Raw genomic sequence first — 27,820 nt, forward strand, 5'->3', positions numbered from 1 at the left:
ATGATCTGCGACGAAAACCAAATAGTCACTGGCCCCACGAAATTTTTACGCGCCAATTCTAACTTAGCGACAACACATTAAAACTCAGCGACCCAATATTTTCGTCGCCAAAACTTTTGAAGTTTCGCGCACACTCAATTCCGCAAATCGCGACCAAATATATGTTTGGTCGCCAAGTCCTTGCCTAACCACCAAAAACTTTCGTCGCCCTTAGTTGATAAATTAGTCGCTATTTAGTTGACTCAAGTCATCACGGATGTCTAAAAATCACGAATCTTTTGGCGACCAACTGGAAAAATTTTGTCGCCGATTCTCTTTTTGGCGACGCAAATATGGTGCGTCGCTAAAAATTTCATCGCAAAAGAGGTTTTTCCTTGTAGTGGTGGATGAGATTGCAAGGATGGGAAAATCTACTATCCTAGAGTGCCTGGTGAGATTCTGTGATGCAGTGAAAAATTTGTACACGAGGGAGTACCTTCGCAAACCCACTCCGAGGGACCTGCAAAGGCTTCTACAAAAAGGCGAGGCTCGAGGTTTCCCAGGAATGATCGGAAGCATCGATTGCATGCATTGGCAGTGGAAGAATTGTCCTACTGCATGGCAAGGAGAGTATGGGAATCAGAAGGGCCAAAAAAGTATCATTTTGGAGGCCGTAGCTTCATTCGACACTTGGGTTTGGCATGCCTTTTTTGGGGTTTCCGGATCTCAGAATGACCTCAATGTCCTTGGTCAATCCCCGGTGTTCGACGAGGTATTGCGATGTCATTCCCCTCAGGTCACATACCAAATCAACAATACCGTATACTCTGGTGCGTACTACCTTGCCGACGGAATTTATCCTAGGTGGACGACATTCGTGAAAACAATTCCGAATCCCCAATCCGAGAAGGAAAGAAGTTTTGCTTCCTTTCAAGAAGGTTACAGGAAAGACGTGGAAAGGTGTTTCGGTATCTTGCAAGCTCGTTGGGCAATTATCAGGGGTGCTGCTCGGATGCTAGACGAGGAGGTGCTGAGGAGTATTATAATGACTTGCATCATCCTCCACAACATGATTGTGGAGGATGAGTATGACTACGATGCTCCAGAGGTGTTTGAACCCGATCCTATAAACAAGGCGTTGACAAGAATATATGAAAGGCCGATGGGACCAAATGGACTACCAATGAAGCCCGAACCGTTAGTTCAGGATGGTCGATTCAACAACCCCATGATTGATCGTTATCAAGAAATGCAATCTTCATATGTTCACGAAAGACGTCAAGTTGACTTGATCGAGCACTTGTGGCAGATGGAAGGCAATCACAATGGATGAAGGCTAGATTCGTGCTTTGTTTGGAATTATGCTTTGTTTTTAATTATGCTTTGTTTTTGTGTGTTGTGTTTTGTGGAATTATTGCGAGGTCTTTTTTATTATTATGCTTTTATGTATGGTTTGTTTTGTGTGTTGTTTGCAATAAATGAAGGTTTGTTTTTAATTAATCTTTGTGAGGAATGCTCAAATGTTTTTAATAATACAACATTAGAGAATGCTTTTTTGATTGAATAAAAAAGAAACAATACAACAAATTAAAGGATAATACAACAATTTAAAAAAAATACAACAATTATAAAAAAATACAACAATACAATCTAATGGTTTTCATCATTTAGCCAATCCGTATTGCTAGGTCCGTCGTCATGGAAAAGTTTTCTTCTCATCACATCCCTTCGTTTATGCTTCCAATAGGCCTTTGTTTCAGGAGACATATGGCTCGTATCCATAGCCATGATTTTCATCTCTCTTTCATTGTCGTCTTTTTCTTTTGCATGTTGCTTTTCAATTGCAAAGGCTTCCAATCGTGCCTTGTCCGCTTCATCTCTCCTCAAGTCTCTCTCCAATCTTAGAGAGTTGTTCTTAGCTATTTGCTCGAATATTTAAACACAATCAATGTTCGAAGTGGCCCCTCTCTTGGCCTTTGCCGCCTTTCTCCCAATAGGTCTCGGCGGACGTGGGAGTGGTGACTCCGTTTCCATTGGGAAGTCTAATGGCGAATCGGTTGATGGCGATTCGTGGAGCGGCGTCTCATGCAACACAACCGGGGGTGCGGTAGGAATAATTTTGAATCTGGAACAATCCTTGACAATTTTCCAACATTGGAAATGCACAAAACTTTTTTTCCCTTGCCCCGTGGCACCGAACCACATTTGTGCTTGTATGATCTATTCAAAATAAATAATTGGAAGTGCATTAAAAAAATATACAATGCAATAAATTATAAACTATTTTGAAATGCAAGAATAAAATTGATTATGTAAATAAATATAGACAAATTGAAAATGCAAAAACAAAAATAAAGATTATGCATGAAATTATAAACTATTTTGAAATGCAAGAATAAAATTGATTATGTAAATAAATAAAGCCAATTAGGAAATACAAAAATAAAATAAACATTGTGCAACAAAAAAGAAAAAGAATATGCAATAAAAAAAAGTTATCCCAAATTGATTAAAATGGCAATTAAAAATATTTTACCTCATCAGAAAGATTCGCACCGCTCCGAATGTTCTCCTTTGCTTTTGTCAAGGCATTTCTCCATTTCCCTAACTCTTTGTTTAGAATTTTCCATCTACTAGACAAAGCCATTTCGGTCCGAATGGAACCTGATCTTTGACAAAATTCTCCATGAATTTTGCTCCACATATGATGGAACTTCATCTCATTGCCTGTGATAGAGTCATGACTAACGTTCACCCAAGACTCGCACAACGCAATATCTTCCTGGGTTGACCACGAGCCTCCGATTTCAACAGAAGATGCCATTTGTTTATTTTCTACAAATGGAAAGTAGTACAAAAATGTGAGTGGATAGTAAAAAATATTGGAAGGAGAAGAGTTTGTATGGAATTGGTGTGGAAAGTGGAAAATATGAGTAGAGAGTAAAAAATATTGGAAGGAGATGAGTTTGTATGGAGATTTGGTGTGGAAAATGAATTATGTGAGTGGAGAGTAGAAAATATTGTATGGAGAAGAAATTGTATGAAGATTTGGTGTTGAAAGTAGATAAAATGGTTAGGTATTTATAGGGAAAAAATACATACATTTTTGGTTTTTTTTAAAAAAAATTTCAGAATTTTTTCGAATTTTTTAGGATTTTTTTAAAAAACCGTAGGATTTCTGAAAAAAATCCAATCGGAGCCACCCGGTGTCGACACGTGGCAGGTAACCGTTGGTGCTGACGTCACGACGACGTCAGCGCACTTCAGTCAAATTTTTTTACCGTTGGCGCGTGTATTACACGCGCTAACGGTAACAAAATTTGAATTTACTGCGCTGACGTCAGCTGAACTCGGGCTCGAGCCCAGTCGATTTTCTCCCTTGGGCTTGCCCGGGCTCGTGGGACCCGCAGCTTGCCCGGGCTGCATTGCTCGCGCTGGAGCTGGACTTGGGCTGATTTTTGCCTTTTGCCTGGGCCAACCCCTGGCGCTGTACATGCTCTAATGCTCTTGGTATTCTACTAGTTTTGTTGGGAATTTTTAAATGAGATTATAAATTCTAGTAGTTATTTTGTTGGGCTTGCAAGTTTAATCCCAATCGGCATCCTAGCTGTCTTCATGATAGTGGTTTCCTTGTTCCTTGCCATTGTTGACCCATTTCGAAGAAAAGCCTTGGAGATGCTTCTGCCGCCACCCACAATTTACAGAAGCCGTGAATTCATAACCAGAAGAAGAAGTTGCCGGCAGCAATGTGTTATTTGCATGGAGGACTTTGTCGACGGTGACTGCTGCCGGGTTCTGCCTACTTGCAAGCACACCTTTCATTTGATGTGCATTGATCCTTGGCTCACTTCTCAGCTAACTTGTCCCCTTTGTCGTAACCCTATCTCCACTGTATATGACTTGTGTTAATTAACTAGTTTATATGTTTTATTGATGTAACACACATTTCTCTCTCTTTTTTTTTGTTTTTTTGTCATTATGTAATACACATGTTTTTGATCGAAAAGTGGAAATTTCATTGGACAAATGCTAGAGTACAAGTAGTTATAAGATCTTCAGTGGAAGAAATTCGGTCAAAGAAAAAAAAGTACCCCAACATCCGAAACAATCTAAAACAATAAATCTACCCACTCTCCATGTCAATTACCAATTGTAAAGCCAATCATTCAGGAGCCAATTAACCTTCCCACCAAAATTGATGGTAAGAACTTTGTAACCTATTATTGATTGATTAACTTCCTCTCAAAGTAAGTGAGATACAAACATTTCTACATAATTCGTTGCATTTTAATGGTCTATATCCTGCCCTAAGCTATGTTGTTTTAATTAATGGTTAGTCCAAAGAAAAATGAGGAGCTAATCTCTCCGAATCGCTTGTTCTTTTTTTATATATATATATAAAAAAAGGGTTAATCAAAGCAAAGTGAAATGTTAAAAAAATTTAGTCACTCAAGTATACATATTCCCACCGACAAAAAAAGAACATGAATTGAAATTGAATTAAACATTAATTTTCCTAAAAAAAAGATATGTGATGGTAATTAAAGATCACAATTGATCTCCTAATTGTAATCCAGCTGGGTGAATGAAATATGACAGGTTCAAGAATATTGAGAAATTGCAACGTAATAATATATTGAAGGGCAGTGTAATTTTTGGGCATGTATAAAAGGAGTTAACTAAAGCCAATTGAGATTCAAAGTATCTGGGTGTGTTCTTCATTGATATTCATATTAAAGCACAGGACATAAGCCAATTGCCAATTATTTATTTGTGTAATCTATATATATAAAGCAAAAGGCAGAGAATGGTGAAACATTCAAAATACCAGAAAATGCCCTTGGTTAATGCAAATATTAAGAATTAAAATTATTAATTAAATGAGGATAATATGGTAAATTCATAATTTTTTGTATTAAAAAAATTAAAATTAAAAGAAAATTCAGATAATGGGTCCTATTTTTATGGAACACAAATATTAATAAGGGTAAATCAGGAAAAATCTTATTGAAGTATTGTTTCTCTCTCATAATAATGTTATCAAATAAATAAAAAATAAAGAATTAACTATAGTTAAACTCATGGACATGTGTCAACTTTTAAAAGGAGTGGTGAGAATACACCTGGGGTTAAGATACTTTAATTTTAATTTTATGATCAATATCCGAAATTGCTAACTTTACCTCACAAAAAAAGGATACTTTAATTTTAAGATAAAAAAATAATAGTACAATTACATGAAAGAAAATCAAGAGAAATGATCAAGGCATGAATGGAAGCAATTACCAAACTTTCCCATAAATGGAACCCTACTTCTCCTTCTGCTAATTGCTTCACTTGTTCGTCTTCTTGTTGCCTCCAAGCCCACAATTTACAGAAAAAACAGTAGCCAGCAGAAGCGGTGTGATATTTGCTTTGAAGATTTGGTGACTGGTGACTGCTGCCGCGTTGTGCCTTCATGCAACCACACCTTCCATTTGACCTGCACTAATCTTTGGCTCACTTGTCAGCTTTCATGCCCCGTTTGTCGGGAGAATTATGAATGCAGTTTATATGGCTTGTGCGCTTAATTATCTTCGCATTCAAGAATTTTTCAATATAATGTGACATGTAGCGCTATTGATTAATTATTTTCATTCACTTGGTAGTCGAGAAATTCTTCGGTGTAACATTTACACTCAAGAATATTTCAATGAAATGCGGTTGGGTATTGATTTAATATGTTGAACATCTTTCTCTCTCTATATATATGTGTGTGTCTAATATGCATGCACCTTTCCTTTTCCTAAGCTACCAATTTCTCTACCCTCAACGACAACACATGTACATTTGGGCCTAAATGGCAATGTTTCAGGTTGCCACTTGTTCATCAAGTGCATGCCCTTTCCCTCACATTCCCTCATCTTCTTCCTTGAACTCTTACAATTCTTGCCCACATTTCATTTTCTCTTGCATTCTTGTGGTGGTTCTTAATTCTTACAATCAGATCATAACACCAAGCATTTGGTTGGTCCAAACGCCTCTCATTGATCTGGTGAGCCTTGTAATTTGTTCAGACTCTTTCAATTTAATCTTTGAAATCACATTCTCACTTGTTTAACTCTTGTTAGCAATAACATTAATTCATTTAATCTTGTTTCCCAAGTTGCTGGTTTTGGCTTCTTTCCATATACTATTGTCTATTGAATTTCGCCGAATGTGTTACACATATTGCCTGATTTGCAGTGTATTGTTTGGTCATCATGCAGTGTCAGTATATAAATAGTGGTGTTGGGGTAACTCTCCGCCATTGTTTCACTCGATAATTTGAGCATGCTCGTGATTTGAGAAATGGATTTAATTGTGTTTATTATCCCTAACTGTTTTATCTTAGTCGAGATGATCCTAAGATAGCCCGGTCACGTGACAAATACCACTACAAAACAGAGTTGGAAAGACCTTAGTCTTTGTTGAGGAGAAACTTGTTTGAACTTGAATTGATTGTATTGTACATAAATAAGGTATTTGTCTACGCATGTATGACAATATAAGGTGGGCCCCACACATCCAATCCTCTGAAATTCTAATCCAACGGCTCAGATTTCATCACAGATACAATACCACATGTGACATTATCCGGTTCACCAACCATTTGGCCCAGCAAGCTCAGAATCCTGGACCCGCAGGATAAGAATTAAGTATTAAAACGCGCACTCAAATCAATGTTCCTCAAAACTCCACCTCTCCACTTCATCATCTTCAACGAGTCAACCGATACCAGCGCCAAGAGAAACCAAATAAAAGAGATCACACCCAGAAAAAACGAAGCCAAAAGATTTGACATCTTCTTCTCGGAGCCCAAAATGAGTTCTTCGTCCTCGTTAAAGACGGTGAGGCAGCTGCAGGTGGCGTCTCCGGTCCCAGCAGACATAGACATTGCCAATTCTGTCGAGCCTTTCCACATCTCTGAGATTGCCAAGGACCTCAATCTCAGTCCCAAGCACTATGATCTTTATGGAAAATACAAGGCCAAGGTGCCCATTTCATTCATTTGCTTAATTGATATGTAATTACCTTTTGATTTGTTTTCTCTTACTTGGTCATTGGGTGGGCATATAATTTGTGCGTATTGGGTTGGGTGTATTTATAGGTTCTTTTGTCTGTGATTGATGAGCTGAAAGGATCTGATGATGGGTATTATGTTGTGGTTGGAGGAATTACACCTACCCCTCTCGGAGAAGGCAAGTCTACCACTACTGTTGGACTCTGTCAAGCTTTGGGTGCTTTTCAGGATAAGAAGGTGAAATTTTTTCCCTTTTTGGTTTTTGATAGAAAATTTGTTTTATATTTTGGATTTGTTAAGATACAACAATCTAATGCTCTGTCCATATTTTCATTTCTAGGAATTGGCTTATCAAAAGAAGAACAAAAAAAATTGGAATCAGCAATTCTTAAACTGATTACTTGCTGTTTGTTATTGATTATACTTGGGGCTGCTTTTGTTTTTCTTATCAAGAAACTGAGTTTAAATGTTAATGCTGAGTTTGGAGTGTTTAATTGGTGAGCAAAAACGCCACTGCGTATTAGACTGTCAAGCATTAATAACAAGATGCATACGCAAGTTTATCTGCTGATTTTTGATTTTTCTCTGCATACTAATCCTGTTTACTCTGCATCTGAAGAGATAGAGTGTGTTTTATGACGAAAGAGAATCCTGTAGATAAGATAAGAAATCAGTTCATTTATTCCATCTTGTCTTATTCAAAATGTAAAGCAAAGTATTTCAAGCATGCCTTGTATTTATCTCCTTTGTTTTTAAGTTTTCTTGTAATATTGCAGTTTGTATGAAAGACTTAAAAACAAAGCAGGTCCTGCCAAAGGTAGAGACTTTTCCAGCTTTCCTTAGTACTGCTTCTCAATGCTAATGGAATTTTATATTTTTGTTATGACAATTTCTTGGATAGAAAACTTTTAAAATTGGCAGTTATATATCAGAAGTAGATAGTATGGTCCTGATCACCTATTCTCCCCTTTTATTTTATGATATTAGGTTGTTACTTGCCTTCGTCAACCATCACAAGGACCAACTTTTGGAATTAAAGGGGGTGCAGCAGGTGGTGGTTACAGTCAAGTGATCCCAATGGATGAGTTTAATCTTCACCTAACAGGAGATATTCATGCAATTACAGCTGCAAACAATCTTCTGGCTGCTGCCATTGATACTCGGATTTTCCATGAGGCAACCCAATCAGATAAGGCGCTAATGAACCGGTTATGCCCACCAAACAAAGAAGGGAAACGGAGCTTTAATGACATCATGTTTAGACGTCTGACGAAGCTTGGCATCTCCAAGACCAGTCCTGAGGATCTTACCCCAGAAGAAGTTAAGAAATTTGCTAGGCTTGATATTGACCCAGATTCTATCACATGGAGAAGAGTAATGGACATAAATGACCGGTTCTTGAGGAAGATTACAATCGGCCAAGGCCCTGATGAGAAAGGGATGGTGAGAGAAACAGCATTTGATATTTCAGTTGCCAGTGAAATAATGGCAGTTTTGGCCCTTACAACATCTCTAGCAGATATGAGGGAGAGGCTTGGGAAAATGGTGATTGGAAACAGCAAGGCTGGTGACCCTGTAACTGCTGATGATCTTGGCGTAGGAGGTGCATTAACTGTTTTGATGAAGGATGCTATTAACCCTACATTAATGCAGACTCTTGAGGGGACCCCGGTTCTTGTTCATGCTGGTCCTTTTGCAAACATCGCGCATGGGAATTCCTCTATTGTGGCTGATAAGATTGCACTGAAACTGGTGGGACCAGGTGGGTTTGTAGTCACAGAAGCTGGTTTTGGTGCTGATATTGGTACTGAGAAGTTCATGAATATAAAATGCCGGTATAGTGGTTTAACACCACAGTGTGCAATTATAGTTGCAACCATAAGGGCATTGAAAATGCATGGTGGTGGGCCGGATGTTGTTGCTGGGAAGCCTCTTAACAATGCCTATGTAACTGAGAATGTGGCTTTGGTTGAGGCAGGCTGTATAAATTTGGCCAAGCATATTTCGAACACTAAAGCCTATGGTGTGAATGTTGTTGTTGCTGTGAACAAGTTCTCGACTGACAGTGAAGCAGAACTAAATGCAGTTAGAAATTCAGCATTGGCTGCTGGGGCATATGATGCAGTTATTTGTACTCACCATGCCCATGGTGGAAAAGGAGCGGTTAGTCATATATCCCTTTAACTAATTAGTTTTTGTTGACTAAAAGAGATCAATTTCTTTCTCTTGAAGCATATAGAAATTATGTGAGAGAGTACAAAAATTATAAGATCTACACTAAGCATTTTGTGAGCTCTAGAATTACCTTATTGCATGATGCAGAAGCTTTTTCTTCTTGCTTGCAGTGGACACCCCACTACAATTTGCAATCCCAGTTTTACTCCCAGGATAAACCAAGTTTAGACTTTCACTTCTTCTTTCTTTTACGTGCTGTTGGAGCCTAATAGTACTCTTGACAGCGTATGATGAATCATAGTTCTTCAAAGATATTCCATCGTGTGCTTAGGCTTCAATGTCTTTTTTCTTTTTCTTTTTCTTGAATTGTGATTTTAACTGTATTCAACTATGCTTGTGTTGTTGCTTTCTCTCACTTCCTTTCGAATCATTACATTTCTGACAATAGGCACATCTTAGAATGAAAAATACCTTCAACTATAGCAAAGAAATAAATATCAAGAAAATTAGAAAATCTACCAATGTCTGCATCCGTTGAAGGCCGGAGCTTCCATTGGTCCAGGAAACTGCATGTATAACTTGCTCCTTGTATTTCTCTAGACTGCCATAAATGGTCTGCATAGTTGATGAAGTTTATTGTGATGTTCAGGTAGATCTAGGGATTGCAGTCCAAAGAGCCTGTGAGAATGTTACACAACCATTGAAGTTTCTGTATCCTTTGGATTTTAGTATTAAAGAGAAGATAGAGGCAATAGCCAGGTCATATGGTGCAAGCGGTGTTGAATACTCAGAGCAGGTAAGCTCATCTGTTGTGAGATCCTTGAAGTTCAATATCTGGAGTTAATTTAATTTTGATTCATTGATAGACAAATTACCAACGAATGCAACTATTTGTCTTGTTTTTCTCATTTTAAAAAAAACTACGTATTGTGCTGCAAACAGAACTTGATTCTTCTAGAGAGGGTAGACATACTTTCTCATTTCTCCTTTCATTTTATTCTTGGCATCACTGAAGAAAAACTCTTGTAATAGAAGTGTACTGGACGTGCTTATTGATATGAGTTTTCTTCATTTGTGTGAGTAGGCTGAAAAACAGATTGAGATGTACAGCAAGCAGGGGTTTTCTGGTCTGCCAATATGCATGGCAAAAACCCAGTATTCATTCTCACATAATGCTTCTGAGAAAGGAGCCCCCACCGGATTTGTCTTACCAATAAGGGATGTAAGGGCTAGCATTGGAGCCGGATTTATATATCCTTTGGTGGGAACAATGAGTACAATGCCGGGTCTTCCGACTCGTCCTTGCTTCTATGACATTGATCTTGACACCACCACCGGAAGGGTCATTGGTCTTTCTTGAATGTCATTCTGCATTCGGCTCTCGCTATGCTCACAGAGGCAACCTTACCAATACAGTTCTTCAAACTTCTGAAATTGTGTTTTTTCGCATCTTGAGCCAGTTTTCTGTATTACTAGATAGCGATTTCACAAATAAAGAAATCTCTGAAGTTGATAACTAGCTTATTGTGTTTTTTAACCCGATGAATAATTTATTCTATTATAAGAGTTGTTTCTGTACACATTTGGTGTTTACATCAGAGCATCCACAATGATGCTCTCTATTTCTTAGCTAAAATTTAGCTTAAAATATAAGAAGCTATTTTAGGAGCTTTCTAAAAATTTCAACTCCAACTATACTCCCTAATTTGGAGAGTCATAAATGTTATAACTCTTTTTTGATTGGTCCATCTCTATTAAAAATATAAGAAGCTATTATAGGGAGCCATTAGGAATCCTTTCTTTCTCCTCAGATTTAGGAGATCCTAGAAAACTCCCTATTTTAGGAGGTGGATAGAGAGCATGGTTGGAGTTGCATTTTTACAATTCCTCCTTAAAATTTGTCTAAGGAGGTGGTTTAGGAAGTCCATTGTGGATGCTCTGTTTAGCAAATTAAATCATGCATGTGTTTATATCAGAAAATAGGCAAGAGGATTATGATGAATAATAATTATAAAATTATTTTTTGATTTTATTAGATGCATCTGATAATCCAAATTATAAAGTTAAAAATAGCACCAATTACACGTCATAATTGATTGCATCTTGTAGTTAATTAATGTAGTCCAAAAATGTGGTGGATTTAGCATCTTCCCAATAAATAAAAAGGGCAAAAACAGAAGACAAAAAGAAACAGTTGATCTTCCAACGAGCAACTGAAAAAACAGAAAATAAAAAACAAGCAAACAAAACAGAATCTCACTTGCCAGATTATCTCCAAAAATAGCAAATGTCTTGAACTAGGTTAACTAATTAACCACAACTTAACAGAAAAGTGGCATGAATTCTCACGACAATTGAAATCAACCAAACCCAAAACTCCGTTGTGTCTTCTCTACCATCTCTTTCTCCCTTTTTCAGGCAAGTCAGGGTTGTCATAAAGCAGACTCACATCAGACACTTCTTCCCTGTCCTCAGTTAGTTTTTATTGTTGAGTTACAGAAGCAACAAAAACACCAAGTTATATAACAATGGCGGATTCTCCTCAATCCAATCCAACAAGGCACCAATTACACACAAGGTTAATAGCCGAGTCGATGACAATTGTCTCTCCTCGGCCCTCAGTTGCGCATATCACAGATTCCACGGCGGCCATGAGCAATACAAGCCCACCTTCAACAAGGCACTCATCGCCCACAAAAATAGACCCCAGCAACTTTTCTCTGCTTTCGATCTTGGTCAGCAAAAGAAAATCCATGGCATTTACTTATGCATTCACATTCGCCTTCATTGCCTGCACTTTCTTCTTGGTTTTCAACCCTCTTCCTCTGCGCTTCAAGAGCATCCTGCATGCCTCCTTCTACTCTTCTCCTCAGAACCCAAATGCCCATTTGGAGCTTTCCCGGAAAGTTGACCCTTTTGCCCAGAAACCTGATTCTTCACCACATTTGGATGAGATTGCAAGTTTGAAGGTTGGTGAGGTGAAAAATGAAAGCTTGAAGGGAAATAATAATGAGGATGCTCAATCATCCAACCCAATTCTTTCCTTGTTCTCAGAATCCGCCAATCAGACTTCCAGCAACACCGAAATCGAATTTTCCGGGAAAGTGGAGGGCTCCAAGGAAAGAAAGGACACAAAGAAGTCTAAAGATTCTAAAGTGCGTTCTCATTCTTCTTCTAAAGACTCCAATGGAAAACATGGTTCGAAAAAAAAAATTGATGGCAAAAAGGCCTCGTCTAAGAAGCAAGGCAAACAAACTGAATTGAAGTCTGAGTTGATGAATGCTTGTGACATATTTGATGGAAGTTGGGTGAGAGATAATTGGTACCCACTTTATGCTCCGGGGTCTTGCCCTCTTATAGATGAGCCTTTCAATTGTTTTCTTAACGGTAGGCCTGATAATGGTTACGAGAGGTATAGATGGCAACCCAAACGTTGCAATATCCCAAGGTAATTTGCAGAACTGTTTTCACTTCTAGTTTAATTGTGCTTTGTTTCTGCTATATTTTATTTGCTTTGACTACTAATTTGAGGTAATTTCCGAGAATGGTTTTGGTTCTAATTGGTTAATATGTTGCAAGTGAACTTCGAAAAGCTTGTCGGTTCTGTTTTAGTGATGTTGGTTTTGGTCTTGTGCAGGTTGAATGGTAAGAAGATGTTGAGACTATTGACAGGAAAGCGTCTAGTTTTTGTTGGTGATTCTCTCAATAGGAATATGTGGGAGTCTTTGCTTTGTATTCTTAGAAATTCAGTGGATAATAAGAGCAAAGTTTATGAAGTCTCTGGTAGGGAAGAATTTCGTACAGAGGGTTCTTACTCTTTTATATTCGAGGTATGTTGTTCATCATCTATCATCTCTCATTTGGAATTTGTAGCCTGATGAATTCTTCCTTCCTTTGTTTTGGTGTTGCTAGTCTAAAGTAGTTTCTATGTATTTGTTCTTGAATGGATCAATAGGATTATAATTGTTCAGTGGAGTTCTTTCAATCGCGATTTCTAGTTCAAGAATGGGAGATGCCAGAACCAAGTGGATCGAAAAAGGAAACACTTCGCATTGATTTGATTGAGAGATCCTCTGATAACTACAAAAATGCAGATGTTCTCATCTTTAACACAGGTCACTGGTGGACTCATGAGAAAACTTCCAGTGGGTAAGACTCATGCTCCCTTTCACACCATGTCATTGATGTTAGGAAACTGGGCTGGAAAGTTACATTATTTAATTATCTTGCAGGAAGGGTTACTATCAAGAGGGTAGCCATGTATATGGTGAATTGAATGTCGACGACGCATTTGAGAAAGCTTTAACGACATGGGCAAGATGGGTGGACACCAATGTAAATCCTAACAAAACTGCTGTTTTCTTCCGGGGCTATTCACCTTCTCACTTTAGGTACATTAAACACAAGAAGTACTTTGACTTTCAGAACCGCATGGTTGGTTAACAAATGTATTGCATCTTCATAATCTTTTTACTCTTTCACAGAGGTGGAGAATGGAATTCTGGAGGGCATTGTCACGGTGAGACAAAGCCAACTACAAAAATGGAATCTACAGAATATGGAGGTGAATATCCATCGAACATGAAAATCTTGGACTCAGTAGTCAAGAAAATGAAGACGCCAATCTTCTATCTGAACATTACAACAATGACTGATTTCCGGAAGGATGCTCATCCGTCTATTTACAGAAAGCCAAATTTAACCGAGGAGGAGAGAAAACCACCTATGATCCAGGATTGCAGTCACTGGTGCCTCCCTGGTGTTCCTGATACATGGAACGAGCTTATATATGCTCAACTCCTTAGACGTAACCAGAAGCAATATAAACAGAAGAAACAACAAAATCAGAGGACACCATTTTAGATGTGGAGAAAATAAAATTAAGTAGTATACGTTTTTTTTTTTTTGGAAAGATCATCACATGGAGAAAATCCAACAAGTATTCTTGATCTTATAGATAGTAAAGAAGGATAAGAACAAAAGTTGTAGTTGGGCAAGGGGTGGGATAATGTGCTCTAGTGCAAAGTTGCACATGTGGGAAAGAGGTGAAGGCTGGAGATGGATAGGGTAAGAGGAAGGAATGGCGAGGGAAACATGATTTGATGCTTCGGTTGCCACTGAAATAATGACAGTATTGGCCCTTACGGACGTCTCTGGCGGAGATGGACAAATGGTGATTGGAAACAGAAAGTGTTGATGATCCTGGTGCAAGAGGTGCATTAATGATGCTAATTAATGAAGGATGCTATCAACCCTCTAAGGCAGACTCTTGAAGGGACTCAAGTTCTTGTTCATGCTGCTGGTTCTTTTGCAAACATTGTGCACTGAAACTGGTTGGTTCAGGTGGGTTGGTGGTCCAGAAGCCGGTTTTGATACTGAGAAGTTCATGAATATAAAATGCCGGTACAGTGGTTCAACACCACATTGTGCAGTTGTAGTTGCAACTATAAGGGGCTTGAAAATGCAGGGTGGTGGGCTGGAAATTGTTCCTGGGAAGCCGCGTAGTAATGCCTGCATAACTGAGAATGTGGCTCTGGTTGAGGCCGGTTATGTGAATTTTGGCCAGGCATATATATCAAACACAAAAGTCTATGGTGCTGGGGCATATGATGCAGTTATTTGTATCCATCATGCCGATGATGGAAGAGCAGCGGTTAGTCACTTCCTCCCATTAGTCTTATAACTGACAAAAGGAATTGCGCATCAATCTCTCCTGACTAGGCGTTGCTTCTTGACATTGATATTGACACCACTACCGGAAAGGTTATCGGTCTTTCTTGAGAATGTATTTGGCTCTTCATATGCTCACTGAGGCCAATCTTTTCCAAATTTTATCAAACGAAAGCGTGCCATCTCTTCCCCTTACCATTACAGTTCATCAAACTTGTTATTGTGCTCTTTGATTGTTATGTCAGTCTCTGTATTTTTATGTCATTTTTCTGTTACAATAACGATTTCACAAATAAAAGAAGAAATGTACAAATCATTTTTATGTCGCCCTTTGTAGCTATAGCTTTTAGTTTACAAATGCTTCCGACAATATTATCGACACTCTCCACTCTGCTTGCCATAATTAAAGGAAACGAGATATGAGAATGCCATTGATTGTAAAACACGTTTTAATTTGAGCATAAATCTCATCAACATACACGCGTGATTGAATGAGTTTTGGTTTTTGTATATACCTTGACTTGTAAAAGTAACTCATACGTTAAGTACATACATACTTCCTTTTAGGAGGGATGCTCATCCATCCGTTTACAGAAAGCAGAATTTAACAGAGGAGGAGAGAAAATCTCCTTTGAGATACCAGGATTGCAGTTACTGATGCCTCCCTGGTGTTCCTCACACTATATGCTCATCTCATTAGACATAAGTTAGGCCAGTCTAACCGAAAACTTGGGAAATTTTTTAGAATCCACTGAGGTGACTCCAACCTCACATCTGCGTGTCCATTGACCGCTACTTGTATGCAAACTATATTGTATTGTGTATGCATCTTCTATCCCCACCAGTGACTTTTCACTCACCTCCATCCTTGTAAATATTCTATAAAATAATAAAAACAAAGTAGACTCGCCAAATTTTCAAGTGAAACTTTTCGATTGGAAAAATTGGCCTAAAAGTTAACCCACCTTACTTTTGAATCCTGAGTGCGTGCCTGAGTCACATAAACAAAAGCATCTCTATAGAAAAGTGGAAGAAGAAGAAAAAAAAAGCATAATTGTAAATCATGTCATAGTTTTATTCAAGAACTTTCATAGAAAGTGATGAGCTCGTAGTCATATGAGCTCGAACATGAAGTCATAGACATGATCATCATATCAGGCATTAAGCTTGATTAGATTTTCATAGCCTTAATACTCAGCTATCAAAGTAGCAGATGATCCATATGTATCTTCATTAACCTTACTGCAGTTCAATCGAATCTCTCCATCAGTTCCGGTCAGGAGGCTTATATTCCCCATTTTATTCATAGATATCACAAAGCTCTCAAAGAAGGCGCTTTGATTAGCGCTGTAGCTGTTAATAATGTCAACGGTATCAGCCCCGCTGGTCGAAAACAGCTCTTGATCGCTTTGGAGAAGGCCATAATGAACTTGAAGATTAGAGAAATAATCGGCATCGAAACCATCAGGAGTTGAAGGGTCGAGATCGGCTAGCACACTCCCATTCCCGGACTGCGGGCATAACGCACTCAGTGTTTCTAAGTAGGTTGAGTTTAAGGTTGGATCAGGACTGCCTGTGCTGTTGAAGGCATACAATCGGTCGGAGAAAAATTGACATTGAGCACGCCCAAATGTGTGAGCACCTGTTATGTTATGCATGTCAAATGTTGTCACTAAAGAGCAACATAGACACACACACACGTACGTATATTAATATGTCCATTTTTTTTTTCTTTCCTTCCTTACTTACCGGATAGTGCAACCAGATCAGTGGTGTCGAGGCCAACAGCTGCGAAGCTGGCCTTGAGTTCGTCAAGGGTGAAAGAGGGAGCTGGAAGGGCTTCGTTGGCAGCCGTGCGATTCGCTGTTGTGCTATCCCTTCTTCCTAATAGAACTGTCCATGAGGGGCCTCCAGACTGCAACCATAAAATTAATTTCAAGAAGAGATCGGTATATATATATATATATATATATATGTATGTATTGTTGTTGACATATATATATGTACCAAAGAAACAGATTCTTCAGCAGAAATGGCGAGAATATCAGCACAGGAAACAATGCCGGGGCAAGCAGTCTCCAAAGCAGTCTTGATGTTGTCCACAACATCAAATCCTCTGGCTGAGTTGTTATTTGGCAATGCTCCTTTCTCGCTGTCTATGGTACTACTGTTGTCCAACAAGATTGATCCATCACAACCCTGAAATTAAATAGATTATATCAGGCCATATATATGTACGTAAGAGGATTTTTGATGCATATAGATATGCGTGCATATGCATGTATAATGTAATAAAGTATATGTATATGTACGTTGACGAAGCAGTCATGGAAGAAAAGCCTGGTGAGGCTGGCAGCAATACGGAGATCTGTCTGCAAAGCCTCTTCAATGACAGCACGCACAATACTTGTGGCATTTGGGCAGTCTTTATCGTAAAACGTAGGGCTCAGCTGGGCCTCACCATATCCTGCACCTGCACACAAGATTAATAATATGGCAAACAAAATACTTGCCAATATTTTAGTACTGTAATTATTTGGAGAAGAAGAAGAAGAAGATGGCATTTTCGATATCGATATCGAATGATCTCTTATGTTAATCAATATGAGAGAGGCACTAGTAGTTGTATGATCTATATATAGGCTAGCTAGCGTGAGAAACAGTGAGATTGTACTAACCGTGCCCAGCAGATTGAAAATGAGAAACACCTTAATTAGCTTTTAACTTTTGACCATCTGGAAGGAAGAAAAGTGACATCTTAGCTGAATGAGAGAAACTTTGATGCCACTGTGCCATCTTATAGCTAATCATGGAAGTTTTTTATCCCACAATAAGATGATGACATTGACTGTCGACATATGAATTAATTTGTCAAAATGGTGGTAATTAATTAATATTTAACTTTCTTTTCATGTGTTAACTGCATGCTTATAACTTTGATATATATGAGTATATTGTATCATAAAATCAAGAACAGACACAGCATTTGTATCATAAAGTCGAGCAACTGAACAACGATGATGTTATATGTACGTACGATCATGACCGTCCGTATTAAGGAAGAACTGCAACCTGTGATCAACAGACTACTAGTCCACAGGACAAACACATCGATCGAGGACAACAAGCATTAATTTATGAGAAATAGGTACACGTCTTCCTTTGCCAGAAGTTTCTTATATATATTATTACAAAGGAAAGCACCGAAACAAAGTTCTTAATCTTACAATTTTTTAATTGTTTTTTTCTATGTGGAGTTCGAATCAGCTTTAAAAATGTGATTTACATTGGCAACATCAACATTTAACAAATCTATAAACAGATTGGGTAACAAAGTGTCATTTGTAGGGTTTTTATAAATTGTGGTATCGGTCAAATAAGTTTTTAAAGATTGGGTATGAGTTTGTAATGAACCTCATAATTTGGGGGAATTTACTGTAATTGATCCTTAATTATAATATCTCTAGAAATTTAAACCTACTACTCTGGTTTAGTTTTCCATAATTAATATGAGATTGTACTGGTTTAAAACTATGGAGTTCAAAATCATAGGCTAGGGAAAGTAGCCACAAAATCTCTCAAGATCTTAATTAAAGGTTTAGTAGATAACCAGTTGTTCAATTAGGATTAGTGCAAATATAATATTGTAAGGAAGTCCACATAATTAGGCATCGATAAGACATTCATGTTCCTTTTGGAAAAAATAATAATTTGGATTTAACTTTCTGGTTTATTCGAAATCATTATAGGTTGAAAGGGAATTTTGGAATTTTCAATTGCATGTATGCACGCGGCAACCTCTCGGAAAATATGCAGATTTTATTTATTCCAGCAACAAAAAAAGAAAAGAAAAAAAGAAGAAGCAGACGTTATTTTTTAAAGTCAAACCCATTTGACTTTAGGAATAGGAACCAACCAGACCGGGTTAAGAAAAATGAAAAAAAAAAAAAAAAAAAAGCCTAAAAAATGAGATGACATTGGAAAAAATAAGAAGAAATCAACTGTTTGAAAAAGAAAGTTTGCCAATTGAATATACGTGGAAGTGAAGGAAATCTGAGACCCCCATGTCGTGTTTTCCTCAAATCCATTTCTTCCTGTAGCCAGCCAGCCAGATGTTACTGTTGCCCTTGCCTCCAGATTTGTCTCTGAGATAGTAGAAATTGATCAAATAAAACAAAACAAACAAAGTTAGTAGGTAATATTTGTCCAATTGAAGCAAAGTTGGAATAATATGGAAGGATACGCATGAAATGCTGCACTGCAGGACCGTCCTTTTATATATATAGTTGCTCAACAAGGTACAGCACAAGGAAGATGGGGTTAAGAGTAAGGCAAGAATAATGGAGGGCATGGCTTTTCTTAACACTCTCTCTCTCTCTCTCTCTCTCTCTCTCTCCCCGTATATAATTAAATGGATAAGGATTGAGATTAAAAAAGGGCGCAGCACTAGCTAGTAAAGGTCCTTTATTAGTTTGTTGTGTTTGGTTAAAGGAAAACACCCAAAGAAAATTATGGGCACGCGGGTGCTGAAAACAAGGCAAAAGATAAAGAAAGGCAGAATTGAAAATAGGAAATATATATTCTTCTCTACCTCACTATTGTGAGTAGGGGTGGTTGCGGTTCGGTAACCGCGAATTTTTACTCAAACCGCAAACCGACCGACTATTTGCGGTTTGGTAATTTTTGAAACCGCAAACCGACCGCGTTTTGCGGTTTAAAACCGCAAATTCTCAAGCATTCACAAAAATATAAATTTACAACCTAAATAAATAAATACACAACCTCAATTTCTCAAACATATATAAATTCACAATCGATTCCAATTCTCAAGCATTCACAACCTAAGAAAATTAAAGTTACAATTCCAAACATTCCAATTAAAGTTAAACTTCTCAAGCATTCCAATTCCAAATCCTTTAAATTTACAAACCAAAAGCAAAATGAATTAAAGTTACAACCAAAAAGAAAAATCCAATTCACAGTTAATTAAAGTTACAAACTAAAAGGAAAAATGCAATACACCAATGTTACAAACTCAAGTGTTGGTGGTGAGTGGATTTGAAGAACCCCTTTGTGTTGTTTGAGCACCAATGTTATCTACAAATAAAACAACATAGTTTAGTACATTTTATTATAAGAAGAAGCATAAATAACATTAGCATAAATAAACTAATTACTTACAAGTTGTCATATCTTCCATTTCCTTGTAGAATTCAACCTCATCATCTGTTGGTTCCTTGTAAAAGGAAAATTCGTCCGCTCTAAGCCAATCACTAGTACACACTAATGCCTCTACCATTTTAGGATGCAAAGAGCTTCTAAAAGGATCCACAATCCTCTTGCCTAGGCTAAAAGCATTTTCACTAGCAACCGTAGAACTTGAAATTGCAAAAATATCCTTGACAACTTGTGAAAGAATAGGATATCTTGTTTGGTTCCCTTTCCACCAATTCAAGAGAAGAGAAGGGTTTACAATTTTACTTAATTATTCATAGAGTATAGCCGTGCGGCTATACTTTGCGGTTTGCGGTAACCGCAAATTTTGAAAATCAAATACCGCAACCGCAACCGTAAATGCGGTTCGGTTCTTAATACCGCGATTGCGGTTTTATTGCGGTAAAATATCAGTTGGTTTTTGCGGTTTTTCGGTTTTTCGGTTTAAAATGCCACCCCTAATTGTGAGGCCAGGCTCCTTTAATACAACAAAGATGGAAAGCTGATAAAGATGAAAATGTAAGACACGTGACAGCTATCTAACGGTTACTTTAGTTTGCCCAACAATGTGGGGAAAAGTAAGAAGAGCCTAACAAAGGAGAAATACACATATTGGGCCAAAGCCACGAAAGACACTGTATTGGGCTGTGGAAGAAGTGTAGGGTGGTTGCATGAGCGAAGGAGAACACAGAGCGAGGGTTTACTTGAATATATTAATTAGGAGGCTAGCTAATGGAATTGAATTGAACATCCATCTCGTCTTCTGACTAGCTCCGCTAGCCTTACTTCTTGACACCACCACCAGCGGAAATGGTCTTTTATTTCTTCAAAATATGTATATTTGGCAATTTTTATCAAACCAAAGCCTGACCCCCTCTTCCCCTTACCAATATATATACTTGTTCAATTCAAACTAGCTAGCTTTAAGCTTAGCTTGTGATCTTTGATTGTTATGTCATATTTTCATATAACCCTATGAGGTCCTAGAAATTACACAAATACCCCTTCAACTTTCAAAATAAGAACACCTAAACCCTAAAATCATCCTCATCATCAGTGAATGGGAACACCTCACAGCATCTCCAGATACATAAATCTCAGGATCACTACCATCACCATCTTCACTTTCGTTATCATCCTTAAAACCTTCAAAATTTTGAACAAGTTGAATGCATGTTTTCATCACCAACACCATGTGGCTAATCTCCACTACTAGGTATACGACAATCTCTTAAAAAAAGGCCATATACTCTCCACTCTTCTTTCTCTTTACAACCCCCTCATTGGTTGAAATTCCTTTTTTTCAGCTGCTGCAAAGGAGTATAGCATATGAAGAAGATATGGACGAGGAGTATGAAACATCTTCTTTTTCTTGGGGGAACGGTGTACGAAGAGTCTTATGAATTAGGGTTTTTCTTCTTCGTTTTCTTATGAATTGGATTTATGGAGTTATCTGTAACAATTTGAAACCTTAGGGAAAATTTGTTTTCTAAGACTGTTGATATCAGAATCAGCGACCAATAAAGGCTGAACACGTGGACAATGCTTGGCATCGGCAGGGAAGCCCTCGGCACCCAAGTATATCGACCGCAATACAAAACACAAATGCCCACTGGGCACGTGGCGTATCCACAGTAAATATCAACAGTTCCACATCGAAATTCTATACAACTTGCACACCTCCTAAGGTTATAAAAGGAGCACAATTCCCCAAAATGGAGGTAATATGAACTTTTGGCATACTACCTTTTGATCTATTCAAATCCTTTGCTAAATCCGTACTTACTTAAGCATCGGAGAGCCTTCGGCCAGTACCACACCGGTGCCTGAGGTCTTACTGAGCGTTTGTTATGTTGCAGATCTCGCGCTCTATCGAGGCCCAAAGCATACCGAAGGCCCAAACATCACTAAGTTGAGCCTGATAAAGTGCCAAACCTCTTTTATTTTATTTTGACTGCTTTTTTTATATATCTTTTTGTTTGTAGCTGTACTTTTTTACTGTTGCCGAAGGCTAACAGGTTTTAGTTGACATGCATTTACCGATCGTTGTGACTGCCGTCGATGGCTAACACGTCTAGATAAAAAATCTTTTTAATTGAAAATTGCGAGGGCAGATAGAATTGGTAGGATTCAGGTTCGAACCCTTTTATTACTGAAGGCTAATAAAAGGTTTGTTGCCTAAGTGACCAGTCATTTCGATCGTCTCTCCATCTACCGAGGGTTAAATGGATACCATGGAATTTCCTGATTTTAAGTAGGGTTACTTTCGGCAATTTACCTATGATGGTCCCCACCGTTCCCTTTTGTTAACGAAGGATGTCTAAACAATTTAATCGAACATTTTTAATAAATAGCAGGGCCGTAGGCTTTTCATTCAAATGTTGCCAAAGGCAGGAGTACAAGCAGATTGTTTGTTTTACAGTTTTAACCCGTCGTTGGCTAGGGAACTTCACTTGTAGTAATACTTCATATGTTCGACGTTTCATGGGTGACCGAGGGTCTATCATTGGAGTCTTTAGTCGATATGTTCCCGATCGGAGAATACCAATGACTTCGTAAGGTCTTTTCCATGAAGGTCCGAGGGTTCCCTCCGTGGGGTTTTTGGTTCCTAGAGAGACCTTTCGCATGACCCAATCCCCGATTAGGAAAGAGCGGGGTCGGATCCTTGAGTCATAGAACCGAGAGACGTGTTGCTTGTAGGCTTCATTCCGAATGTTGGCCTGCACTCTTCGTTCTTCAATCAAGTCGAGGCTTAACGCAAAGGCCTCCTCATTAGCTTTCGGTGCAAAGCTTTCCGTTCAGTAGGAAGGTTCACCGATCTCCACAGGGACGACGACTTCCGATCTGAAAGCTAGAGAAAAAGGGGTTTCCCTAGTGGACGTTCGGAAGGATGTTCGGATGGCCCACAGTGCTTCCGGAAGCTTCTTCGGCCAGGCGCCCTTGGCGTTGTCGAGCTGCCGTTTCAACAGTTTCTTAATGATCTTATTTATTGCTTCGACTTGGCCATTTGATTGGGGGTGAGCTGGTGAAGCGAAAAACAAATTGATTTTGAGGCAAGTGCAGAACTGTCTGAAGAGCTCCGAATCAAACTGCCTACCATTATCAGTTATGATTGCGTAGGGGATACTAAATCGGCAGCAGATGTGTGTCCATACGAAGTCTTCCATTCTAGCAGCAGTTCTGGTCGCCAAAGCTTCGGCTTCTACCCATTTGGTGAAGTAGTCTACGGCCACCACAGCATACTTGACTTGGCCTTTCCTTTGCGGCATTGAGCCAATTAAGTCCAGTCCCCATTGGGCAAAATGCCATGGACTTACGATCGGTGTTAAGGGCTCGGCAGGGATGTGGGGTATATTACCGAATCGTTGGCATTTGTCACACTTCTTTACTAGTGTATTCGCATCCTGATGCATAGTATGCTAGTAATATCCCTGCCGAAATGCCTTATGTGCCAGCGATCGGGATCCAGAATGGTCACCACATACACCGCCATAGATATCCCGAAGGACGTAGTCCCCCTTTTCGGTAGTGATGCACTTTAGATACGGCGTGGTATAGCCACGTTTGTAAAGGACATCATTGATGACTGTATATCTTGCCGATTGGTATCGTAGCTTCCGGGCTTGAGACTTATCTTGGGGCTGGGTACCGTCCGTTAGGAAAGCGTAGATGGGAGACATCCACGTGTTCTCATACCGTACGGTACATATTTCAGAGGTTGTCGTACTTGGTTGGGCTAGGATTTCCACCGGCACCTTCCTACCGACCCTGTTATTAATGGCCGAAGCTAATCGGGCCAAAGCATCAGCGTGACTATTTTCTGTCATGGGGATCTGCCGAATCTCGTAAGTCTGAAATTTCTGAAGCAGTTGGTGTGTGGTTGATAGGTAGGCTGACATGGAGGCATCTTTGGCTGCAAAGTCTACTGTTATCTGATTCACTATGAGCTAAGAGTTACTGTGGATGCTGATATGTTTGGTGCTCATGCTTTTGGCTAGCCTTAGGATGGCCAAAAGTGCTTTATATTCTGCCTCGTTGTTGGAGGCTCTGAAGCCGAATCAGAGGGCGTATTCAATTTTGACTATGTCTGGAGTAGTTAACACTAATCCAGCCCTACAACCTTGCTGATTTGCAGAACGGTCAACATGTAGAATCCATTCGGGGTTTGAAGGGTAGAAATGTTCGGCACTCTGCTTGCCATGTTCTTCGGCATCGGTTCCTGGATTGGCTGGCTCGGGTGCTACCGAAGGTGTAAGCTCGGAGATGAAATCGGCGATGACTTGACCTTTCTCCGCAAGCCTTGGCTTGAATTGTATGTCAAATTCTCCGAGTTTAATCGCCCACTTGACCAATTGGTCGGATGTTTCTGGTTTTTGGAGTACTTGCCAAAGTGATTGGTTGGTTAAGACTGTGATTGAGTGCGCTTGGAAGTATGGGCAGAATCTTCGAGCTGGGACAACAAAGGATAGGGCTAACTGTTCTAGGGGAGGATACTGAAGCTATGTGCTTTGCAGCGCTTTACTGACGTAGAAGATTGGCAGCTCTGCTTTCTCTGGTTTTTGTATTAACACTGAACTGACGGCAGTGCTAGATACCGTAAGATAAAGAAACATGATCTCTTCTGGGAGTGGCTTCGACAACAATGGTGCTCTACTCATGTAGTTCTTTAAGTCTTGAAATGCCTGGTCGCATTCGGTAGTCCATGCGATATGCTGTTTGCCCCTTTTCAAGGTTTTAAAGAATGGTATGCACTTATTGGTAGCCTTGGAGATGAAGCGCGTTAAGGCTGCAACTCGCCCGGTAAGACTCTGAATGTCCTTTCTTGTCTTCGGCCTTTCCATGTCGATTATGGCTTTGATTTTCTCAGGGTTGGCCTCGATTCCTCTTTGATTGATCATGAATTTGAGAAACTTACCCAAAGATACACCGAAGGCGCACTTCGTTAGGTTTAGTGTCGTTCGGTAGTCCTTCAATATACCGAACATAAGGGCCAAGTAGTGTAGCTGTTCTTCTGCCGTCCGACTTTTTACCAACATATCGTCAACATATAACTCCATGATGCCGCCGATATGTTTGGCAAAGATTCAGTTGACAAGCCTTTGATATGTTGACCTCGCATTTTTTAGACCGAACGACACGACATTATAGCAATACAGTCCCCTATCTGTGATAAACTCCGTATGCTCACTGTCAGCAGGATGCATGAATATTTGATTATACCCCGAATAAGCGTCCATGAAGCTGAGCAACTCATGATTGGCAGTAGCGTCCACGAGCTGGTCGATTCGGGGCAACGAGAAACTATTCTTCGGACAGGCCTTGTTTATATACGTATAGTCTTGGCACATTCGCCACCCACTTTTCGCCTTCCGAACCATTATAGAGTTGGCCAGCCATACAGGGTATGTCGCTTCTCTGATAAAGCCGATGACCTGGAGCTTGTCAACTTCGTTTCGCATGACTTCGTACCGTTGGACATCGTACGAACGACGCTTCTATCGCATATGTTTATAAGTGGGGGAGATGCTGAGCTTATGGCTGATAACCTTGGGGGAGATGTCTTCATAAGACCAGGCGAACACCTCCGAATAGTGGCGGAAGAACTCGATGAATTGCGCTCGAAGTAATGGGGTAAGTATGGTGCCAATTTTCACACTTCGATTAGGTTGTTCTTCATCCAAGATCACCATTTCCAGTTCTTCGGTTGGTTGTGCTTGAGGCGTTGGCGTTTCATCTCTTGGGTCGTCGATTGGCCCAGTACCGTTCGGCGCTCCTCGAACAGACATGGTCTCGCTGGGAGGTTTGAAGGACGTCGATTTGAGAGCAGTGGCATAGCAAGCTCGTGCGTTGAGCTGGTCTCCTCTGATCGCGCATATGCCATTGCAGGTCGGGAATTTCATTAATAGCATGTAAGGGGACATGTGCGCCTTGATTCCTGCTAGTGTCGTTCGTCCCACTATGACGTTGTATGCCGTTGTGCAGTCTACAATGAGGAATTGGTCATAGATCATCGTTTTTTGTGGGACCACGCCGAAGGCGATGGGTAGACTGACACTGCCGACCGGATGGACCAGGTCCCCGGAGAAACTGAGCAGGGGCCTTAACTGTCGATTGACCTGGCTATCATTTATTCCCATTCCTTTGAAGGCATCGGCAAAGATTACGTTCACCGAACTACTTGTGTTGATCAGCACCCGCCCTACGTCGTAGTCTGCGATTTTGGCTCGGATGATCATCGGGTCATTGTGGAGGTAGAGGATTCCCTCTTATTCCTCTTCACAAAATGTGAAGGGCTTCCCACCAAACCTTTGGCATTTTGTGATACCGGTTGACCTCTATGCCGAAGACTTGCGGGTACTGTGCGGCACAAACATACTGTTTTCTTGAGCGGTTGGACATCCCTGCCAGAGTGGGCCCCCCGCTGATGGTATTGATCATGTTAATATGTCGATATGCATTCGGGGCTGGCGCTTGTGGTAGTCTGGCAATGTACTGATCCAGTTTTCCCTCCCGAATCAGCCTTTCGACAATTTTTCTCAGGCTTATGCACTCTTCAGTGTTATGACTATTGTGCTGGTGGTATCGGCAGAATTTATTGGTGTCTCGATTGTCCTGCCGATTGGACTTTCGGTGATTCGGCTTCGGTATTATTTCTTGCTCGTTCATCAGAACAGCTTTGTAAGTGGTATTCAGTAGAGTGAAGACTTCCTGACCGCGGTCGTTATTCAGCAAGAGGGCTCGGTGGTCATTGCGATTGTACTTGCTTTTTCCCTTTTTTGAGTGCCCATGCCGAGCGTTATGATTGTCCTTCCGTTTGTGCCCCGTCGAAGATTCATCATTTCTTTTAGTCGGGGCATACGGAGATTCCTACGCGGGATAACTCCTTAGAGCTAGTTCCTTCTGCCGAGCCGGAGGCCCGGATTTTGAGTTAAAATATTCAGCCTTTGCGTGGATTGCCGCTCGCTTCATTAGTTCGTCATAGGTGCGCCAGTTGCTACTGTGCACGAGGTACCGAAAGTGTGAGGACCGAAGGCCACTCTTGATGGCGTCGTAGGCTGCCCTGTCATCCGTTTTCGGACACTTTGAGTACTCATGGCTGAAGCGTGCAACATATTCCCTTAGGGGTTCATCCTCCTTTTGCCGAATCGTGTACAGGTCATCGGCAGAGTATAAACGATTTGTTTGGATCATGAAGTGGTTGAGGAAAATCTGTTTCAATTCGTCGAAGGAGTCTACCGTTTCTGGCTTCAAACGGTAAAACCAATTTAAGGCCGCTCTAGTGAGCTCGGACGGGAACAGTAGACATTGCCCTTCGTCACTGAGGCCCTTGCACCCTATTGCCGATTGGAAGGAATGGATATGCGTTAAGGGGTCTTCCACCCCGGTGTAGAATGGTATGCGAAGTGGCTGCACCTCCCTGTCATGCCTAGATTTCTTGATACGTTTGGTAAAGGGTCCTGGTTGAAACTTTCCCCCAATCAAGCCCCTGAGAGCGAGCCCTGTCGTTCTCCATCTTCTGGACCTTCTGAAAGAGGAGTCGGATAACGGGATCTCGACTAGGAACTTCTTCGGAACCATAATCCTCTGAAAATATCTGTGCGGACTTGATGGCCTTACCTCAGAGTATCGTGTAGGTGTTGCCGAACGGTAGGTTGATTATGTGGTTTTGGAAAGTACGTATTCTTAGTCTGATTCCGCTACGGATTCCAGACCTCATACCTTCCGAATGGGCGATTTATT

The 27,820-nt window shown here is 39.9% G+C and overlaps 3 protein-coding genes across 4 annotated transcripts; 2 read left to right on the forward strand and 1 right to left on the reverse strand.

The window, feature by feature from the left end:
* Nucleotides 5,928-10,776, forward strand: LOC18774578 (formate--tetrahydrofolate ligase). 2 transcript variants are annotated; one of them, XM_007207070.2, is made up of 6 exons: nucleotides 5,928-6,013; nucleotides 6,559-6,992; nucleotides 7,109-7,258; nucleotides 8,009-9,184; nucleotides 9,846-9,992; nucleotides 10,281-10,776. In XM_007207070.2, the coding sequence occupies exons 2-6, from the start codon at nucleotides 6,681-6,683 to the stop codon at nucleotides 10,554-10,556; spliced, it is 2,061 nt and encodes a 686-aa protein (XP_007207132.2). In that variant the 5' UTR covers nucleotides 5,928-6,013; nucleotides 6,559-6,680; the 3' UTR covers nucleotides 10,557-10,776. The 2 variants fall into 2 exon arrangements, with proteins under 2 accessions (XP_007207132.2, XP_020421628.1); XM_020566039.1 differs by lacking the exons at nucleotides 5,928-6,013; nucleotides 6,559-6,992 and adding an exon at nucleotides 7,798-7,838 and having other exon boundaries at nucleotides 7,187-7,258.
* LOC18772417 (protein trichome birefringence-like 4) lies at nucleotides 11,120-15,191 on the forward strand. Its single transcript, XM_007207627.2, has 5 exons — nucleotides 11,120-12,644; nucleotides 12,834-13,026; nucleotides 13,152-13,345; nucleotides 13,429-13,587; nucleotides 13,681-15,191. The coding sequence occupies exons 1-5, from the start codon at nucleotides 11,725-11,727 to the stop codon at nucleotides 14,057-14,059; spliced, it is 1,845 nt and encodes a 614-aa protein (XP_007207689.2). The 5' UTR covers nucleotides 11,120-11,724; the 3' UTR covers nucleotides 14,060-15,191.
* On the reverse strand, nucleotides 15,918-17,563 carry LOC18771981 (peroxidase A2). Its single transcript, XM_007205377.2, has 4 exons — nucleotides 17,179-17,563; nucleotides 16,874-17,065; nucleotides 16,616-16,781; nucleotides 15,918-16,508 (listed from the first exon to the last, which is right to left on the reverse strand). The coding sequence occupies exons 1-4, from the start codon at nucleotides 17,428-17,430 to the stop codon at nucleotides 16,054-16,056; spliced, it is 1,065 nt and encodes a 354-aa protein (XP_007205439.1). The 5' UTR covers nucleotides 17,431-17,563; the 3' UTR covers nucleotides 15,918-16,053.

This window comes from Prunus persica, chromosome G6, assembly GCF_000346465.2.
Source record: "Prunus persica cultivar Lovell chromosome G6, Prunus_persica_NCBIv2, whole genome shotgun sequence".
In the NCBI taxonomy this organism is placed as follows: Eukaryota; Viridiplantae; Streptophyta; class Magnoliopsida; order Rosales; family Rosaceae; genus Prunus; species Prunus persica.